This window comes from Eufriesea mexicana, unplaced genomic scaffold (assembly GCF_001483705.2).
Source record: "Eufriesea mexicana isolate 0111107269 unplaced genomic scaffold, ASM148370v2 scaffold294, whole genome shotgun sequence".
Lineage (NCBI taxonomy): Eukaryota > Metazoa > Arthropoda > Insecta > Hymenoptera > Apidae > Eufriesea > Eufriesea mexicana.
This window is the reverse complement of record NW_016908489.1, coordinates 2,484,893-2,492,203: the sequence shown is the minus strand read 5'-3', so window position 1 is coordinate 2,492,203 and position 7,311 is coordinate 2,484,893. Positions and strand designations below refer to the sequence as shown.

The 7,311-nt window shown below is 36.0% G+C and overlaps 1 protein-coding gene across 1 annotated transcript; it reads right to left on the bottom strand.

The window, feature by feature from the left end:
• Positions 1 to 4,398: 4,398 nt before the first annotated feature.
• LOC108556013 (ribokinase) lies at positions 4,399 to 6,367 on the bottom strand. Its single transcript, XM_017911921.1, has 7 exons — positions 6,318 to 6,367; positions 5,794 to 5,926; positions 5,558 to 5,684; positions 5,305 to 5,466; positions 5,145 to 5,236; positions 4,852 to 5,040; positions 4,399 to 4,602 (listed from the first exon to the last, which is right to left on the bottom strand). The coding sequence occupies exons 1-7, from the start codon at positions 6,365 to 6,367 to the stop codon at positions 4,426 to 4,428; spliced, it is 930 nt and encodes a 309-aa protein (XP_017767410.1). The 3' UTR covers positions 4,399 to 4,425.
• Positions 6,368 to 7,311: the final 944 nt, after the last annotated feature.

Sequence of the window (7,311 nt, the reverse complement as noted above, 5' to 3'; positions counted from 1 at the left end):
GTCGGATGGCGCGTGTCGCATTCCTCTCTGGTAGGGATAACCAGACGATCAAGTTTTCGGTAGCTCTAGACGTTTTCTGATTCACTCGCTGAGTCGACAGCGAGAATTTATTGCCTTCTTCGCGTTCGTGAACCCGCTAAATGTTACAAAATACACGCGAATGAACAATCGCGGGGATTCTTCGAATCTAAGATGTGTCTAGGTCAGGGAGCGTGAGAACCGTACACGGTTTACCTTCGATTTGAGATACCGTGCGAGAGATAAATCCTTAAATTGCATCGGAGATTTTCTCGCCGAGAGTACCGGAGAAAAATTCATAGAAACTAATTTATATACCGGTCACGTTTTATAGCGACTATGAGAGTACCAACTGTAGAATCGAGATTTAGACTATCTCCTCTATCGTCGACACTCTCCATCGTTTTGATCGTCACTCGACGTCCATTGAAAGCTATAGTAATGGTAAGTAAAAGAAGATGAGGGTTAGGTAGGAAAAAAATCATGAAATGTTCATTTAGAATAAATTATATTCAGCAAAATGCACGTAAAACTAAAGGATTCTCGTGTGCAAGAATCTCGGGTACAAAAGTACGATAGTATCTTGTAAATACATTCGTCTAAACGTTGAATTGATTAAAAAATAATACTTAATTATTGCTTCGCTGTGTGGCATAACGCCACGGTACACGCAATGCGGAATAGTGAACAATAAATAGTATAAATAATAATTACATAAATAATCGTCTATCTCATTGTTTGGCAACAAAACTGGTTGCGTTCTATAAATAATCGAAGCGGTATATAATAGCTTATTATATAATATTACGAAGGCACCTGTCCATGGAACAACGAGTATTGAGCAAATCGAGATTTCCCGTAACCAGACGTCACCGAGTATTCCGCGTTTATTTACAGATCTACAATTGTAATTGGCCGGCAATTATGGTTACATTATCCTGGCTCGAGCGCGGATTACATGCGGCTGTTAATTAAAAGTTGCCGACCACCTGTTTAACACGGATCGATGCAACCGGAACGATCTGGATCGAGAAACGATCTAGGGTTAAGTTCTTACGATCTAACGAGGCACTTGTCATGGAAAGAACATACACGGTTAGTTAATAACTAGCAATTATTTGCAAACGTTGGCCTTAGAAATTTCCGAATATAATCGGGTCGTCGTCTATAGGAACCTCTGTTGATAGCGTCTACGATGATTCGATCGTGTAATTCGACATCGACGCGACTTCCACGCTTCTTCGCGGCTACACTCCACTGTTAGGAATCCAATAATACGCCCATTTTAGGTTTCTGCAATTTATTTATGCGAGGGTACGCGCACACGCACCCGGTGTAGATCTTCACTTGCTGGTTAGGTTTGTTGGGAAAGGGCAGGTCTATTATCTCGAAGGTCTGTATGCAACAGTAAGGTCTTTTGCTCTGACACTTGTTACCGATCACATCGCTGTTGCACTTGATGTGATGCAGATTCGTCGACATCCAGATGCCAAACTCCTCCCCGACTGGCTCCACCGTGTAGTTACAGATGGACGCGTTCTGCAGAGTGCTCACCTCCAATATGTAGTCCTTCAACGCGTTCGTGTGATGCCGTCTTACTCTGGATGGAAACGAATTCTTCCACGCGTTCATCTCGTCGTTCATCTCGTCGTTCATCCTCGACGAATGCCTCGAGTTCGCCTGCTTCTTGTGTTCTATGTTCCGATGTATCTTTTCCAAATACCGATGGGTACCCCTGTGGCGAACGTGGAACCGCTCCGCTGACAGTTCCTTGGCCTCCGCGAACGCAGTCTGCAGGAGGCTGAATATTATACACACGATGACACCGATGGCTATGTGCTTCAAGGTTCGATCAAATTTGTACGTTGCTTCGAACATGATTAATAAGTTCTTTGGACTCGACAGTCGGCAAACCAAGAATACCACTCGGTACTCGTGAATCTTGCGATTTCTATCCCTGCGGTTCTCGATTTTGCTGAACCTTATCCAGCAAATCCTCGTGTTAATCGAGTCTAATCTCCGGTACGTAGTATGTTCGGATAGAAGGCTAGTATCGTTACTAGTGGTTTGCTGAAAACTGAATTCTGCCAGTTCACCGCAGGATTTTTAACGTAGAGGAGCCGTGGGTGCCACAACGCGTCTCCACCTTCAGAGTGACCCCTTCCCTTGTCGTAGCCCCCCTAGTTTCTCTTCGTGGATGCTTTCTTCGTTACTGATCACTGACGTCAATCGGGCCCTGTTTCGTTTCCTCTTGCAGCAGTACGCGTTCCCTTAAATATGTAATTTAGCGGTGTTTTCCAGCGAAGACGTCAGCGTTCATCCATGGAGGAAGAAAAGCGGCTAGTCGTGGAAATGGGAAAAGGGAGAGACCGTGGATCGTGATTTCTCAACGGGGATGGCCTCGCTGACAGATACACGCGTTAGCACGTTATTAACGTGATTCCTTTCCCTATTGCCATTTACGCACGACATATTTTACGGTACCAGACATGTTACGTGGCTGGTGACGATTGCAATCAGAGGTTCCCCAGTTAAAAGCATGGTTGATTATTACTTAGATAATAGGGCAGTGTGTCGTTGGATAGAAATCATAGTTCGCGCGTCATTCGCCCACCGGTGAAATTCCTGAACGGGACTCTTTAATGTAATGTCTTACGCAAAGACAGTGAACGAGTTTGATACAGAGATTTTCCTTGCGCGATTTTTCTGTCACTCGTTGGGAGATCCTCCTCCGTCGAAAACATGGAATATTTGACGAAATGTTAAAGGTCTCGATCGTTTCGTGAATCACACGCATCGTGGCAAACTTTGCCGCGTGAATCTTAATACAGCTTGAAATTTCGTGCGGTCGGAACTTTGCCTTTCCGTCGGTTCCTCGTCGTTGCCCGCATTCGTTTATCGGAGCTTTGATGAGAATAGGTACACGATCTCGGGGAACAACGAAACGTTCAAAAATTGGCCATGTGCGTGTAATTAATCAAGATACGCGATATAATTTTCCAGACCGTAGGGGCGCTCGGTCACCCCAAATTGCAGGCTCAGAAACGATCTGGTGAGCTCGAGCAAGTATTCCAGACATACAAATTCTCGGACAGGTGTCCAAAGTGTTTGGTTAAATTCGACCAAGTTCGAGAGACAGCAATTGAAATTGACTCGTACGCTGACAAATAAAATAGAAGAAATATGATTATTTCTCTTAATTTTCGTGTTGTCTTTGTGAAAATGGTATACGTAATAGTGGAATAAAATAGTCCGAGTTATACAGTGTTTGGACTCGTTTCGAACAGAAGATTCTCAGCAACGTGGTGGTATTATTTGCAGAAAGGTAAGATGAAATTTACGAAAGATAAGATTTTCATCACTGCATCTTTACTTTTTTCAGTGGCTGCATTCTCTCTCCTTGTCAATTGCATCGAGAGACACTGAATGATGGAAGAACAGTAAAGATGGTCCGTGTAAATTTAACCCGGCAAATTTTGGTTCTACTTAACCGAGCATTACTGCAATTGTAAATTTATTTATCCTAGATAGAAGCCTCTTCCTTAGAACTTCGTATAGCAATAACTATATCATAATTAGTCTGATCAAACGTCAAGAACGAGTCATTCTGTTTAACACTTTTGCTACCACGCTCATATATAAAGTGTAATTTTTCTTAAAGTTCTTCAAGCTTTCTTGTACAAAGGTCTGGATTGAATACTTTTGAATACGGAAATGAAAAAGTAATTTTGTGAAGAATGAAAAACCAAAAATTGCTCGAGTCCTTTGGAAAATTCGCAGTGTTTCTAAATCGGTGGTTCTAAAGCCAGCATACTCGCACTGTCACAAACGCGTGCATATAGATCCAACTCAATGCAGTGGTAACAATAAGTTCTTTGCAATTTTGTTGAACACTAAAGCGAAGCGGCGATTACATGCATAAGAAAAATATAAAAATATAAAAAGATATCGAGTTTTACAGCGTATTTTAATTTTATCAAAATCAGTAGGAAGTACCCTTTTATGCACCCTTTATTACCTTGGTTGGCCTTGAATCTTTTACATTATTATTTTAATATAATACAAATAATACAAAATTTTATTCGATCAATGTTCATTCACCTACCCATCACATAAGGATTGCTACATTTTTTATTGTACTTAATTATCTGATACAACAAGAAACACGCAATAAACTAGCGTTGGGAGTTAAATTATACATATATAAACATACAGATTTCTATAAATTCCATGAAAATAAAATCTTAATTGTTTCCTTGAAAATGAATTCTTATTCGTTTTCTTTCGCTTTATCCATACTTTATTACTATTAAAGTTGACAAGCACAGAAAGCATAAGTAAAACATTATAGAGACAAGAATCGTAAGAATGTGTTGTTTATATAAAATGTATAACATTTTTATTAATTCAAGCGAACAGATCCGGCGACAGGCTGCTTCTGTTCGGGAAACTCGCGTGTGTGCCGAATTTCAACACGGATTCCGTAGCAACGACGCAAGCTCTTCGGATGCACTCGTCCATCGAAAGCGCTGGGTGATAAGCTTTAAAATATGCAAGAGCGCCCAGAAATGCATCCCCGGCTCCCTGCGAATATATCGTGAATATTAGCGATACGATTCCACGAACTGTCGTTCCTTTAAATCATAAATTAATTGTCGAATACGAATACGAATTTTCCTCGTAAATAAGTGACGTACGAGGAAATAACTAAATAGCAAAGTTAAAAATTAAAGATAGAAAAGATTGAATAAAATCATTAATAAAGGTTAAAAAATGTAACATGGGGCTATATTCTATATCTGTATACTAAGTGAGTGAGATCATTGAACGTGCCGTTGAATCTACAGGCTGAACACATTTGGTGGAAACCATTTTGACAGTTCTATTATTCTGAGATGCATAAGCTGCTCCTTGCTCCCCGAGGGTAACAATCACTGTATCGCAACCTTTATCCAACAATTTGTCAACGGCGTGTTGTATATTTGACAGTCCCATAAGCTGCACGCCAGTCATAACTTCCGCCTATAAACATATGCTTTAATTTACTAATTTTATCTAATACTATCTGAATAAAGAGAAAACTACTAACATTAGAAGGTTTTGATAATTGAATAATTTGATGATACCTCGGTTTCGTTGACGCAAAATATGCCACAGAGTTTTAATAATTCAGAGTCAACATCTTTTGTGGCAGGTGCACCATTCACAATCGACAAACCTATCACATTGCATGTTTTATGGCTATCGTACTGTAAGGACAACGAATTATTGCAAGAAAAAACTAACCATGATCTTTGTGAAGTTTTAAAGCGTGTAGAATAGTTTCTAGTGGTGACTCAAATTGACATAATAAAACAGCAGCATTTTTAATCGTATTAGCCGCAGAGTTCACGTGTTTTATACTCAACAACGCATTCGATCCTAATACAATCACTATACTATTCTCTCCTAAAATTGTCAAATTTTGCTTGAGAAATTTTAGTATTTTAAACATTTAGAAAAAATTAATTTTACCAAGATTCCGCAGTCCGATACTCACCATCTTCGGTAACCGTTATATGTGCTATTCCACTATGTTCATTTGCTTGTATTTGAACATGAGAACTGTCTATATTTTCCTTCTTAAATATCTCTAGATACTCTTGAGCATAAATGTCAGAACCTAACTGCATGGAAAGTTTGTTATGACAAAATTGCTTTAAAATTATGATCTAAAGATTATAATATGTATATGTAATACTTTGTACAAGAATCAAATGAAATTATAAATCGTACAGAAGCAATAATTGCCGTAGAAGCACCAAGCTTGGCAGCTGCTACACATTGATTAGCACCTTTACCACCATATTTTATCTCATATCTACTACCAATTATTGTTTCACCAGGCTTTGGTAAACGAGGAGAAAAGCTAAAAAACAAATGTATTCTTACCATATTAAGAGAAGCGATGCTGATAATTTATATTTTATAATTGTATACTTTTTGGCAATTTATACTTCTTAAATTAAACATAAATTTTAAATGATAAGGTACTGAAAAAATGTATATTTCATATTTTTCTAATGCATTTAATGCATTTGTCATAAAACATGAAGATTTAACTTTATTTTAAGTATACTCTACATAAAATATATTATTATATAAGACAGCTATTCAAATATAAGTAAAACTACACCTTAACTTTTATATAAAGCAATATTGTTGCTTATTAAATTCATATTTCATAACATTAACATAATATAAACTTTTTAAAACTGATACAAGTTGTTTATACATATGATAAGTATCTTATCACTTACCATGTGAAATCAATCATACATGAACCAACAACAACAATTTTTGAAGACATCTTTTCACAATTTACTTAATCACTATTTAGAATTTTAAAGCAAAAATTTCTTTGTAGGTTATGTAAATAATAAGTTTTAGTAGAAATTATACTTTTTACTGCAAATACATGTAAGATCCTGTTTATAGAAATGACGGCTATCTAAGTTTATCGCAATTATCATACGGTGAATTCATTTAACTGATAAAATATTTTTACCATGTATATAACCTAACTAAAAAATACTATGTGAAAAAGTATGAACTTCTTAAATAATAATATAGTTTAATAATAAAACAATGATTAAATATCAAAGTTAAAAATAAAAACTTTATTATTTAATTTTTTAAATATACAATTTATTGCATCATAAATATACACGTAACTCTTATCAGTTTATACATGAATTACAGATAAAATTAACTTTGCACCTTAAAAGTCACAAACGTATTTTTAGGTACGGAAAATAATAACATGATTGCAATTATGTTTACAAAAGGGATATACATAAAAGGTATGATTTATACATTTCCTTAAAATTACAGATAAGAATAAACAAAATACTACAGAAAATTATTTCACTGTCATCTATCGGCACACAAATGAATTTATTATTTAAAATAAATATTTATCTACCATCGTTGAAAAAAAACTGTATTGAAGCAACAACTTCTTTTTCTTAAATTATTACAAAATCAATTTATTATGTATTTTACAGTTATATATTTACGTCATTTAAGTAATTTCTTATTTGATAATCATATTTTATAATACGTATTAAATTTATTATTAAATATGTTTATTGGTAATTTAATACAATTATTTTTTACTCACCAATAATATTTTAATATTAGAAAAGAATTACTTTATCAATTTTAATTAAATGCCTGTAAGATTTTAACGCTAACATATGAGAATCAGTGATAATTTTATTTTTAATTACTACTAAACGATCATAAATACAC

What these genes read in the sequence shown, in the direction of transcription:
- LOC108556013 (XM_017911921.1), bottom strand. Translation starts at nt 6,367, where the DNA reads ATGTCTTCAAAAATTGTTGTTGTTGGTTCATGTATGATTGATTTCACA. An exon ending in TATAACGGTTACCGAAGATG is followed by an intron (nt 5,467 to 5,557) that starts GTGAGTATCGGA and finishes TGACAATTTTAG; the next exon opens with GAGAGAATAGTATAGTGATT. An exon ending in AAAACTTCACAAAGATCATG is followed by an intron (nt 5,237 to 5,304) that starts GTTAGTTTTTTC and finishes GCAATGTGATAG; the next exon opens with GTTTGTCGATTGTGAATGGT.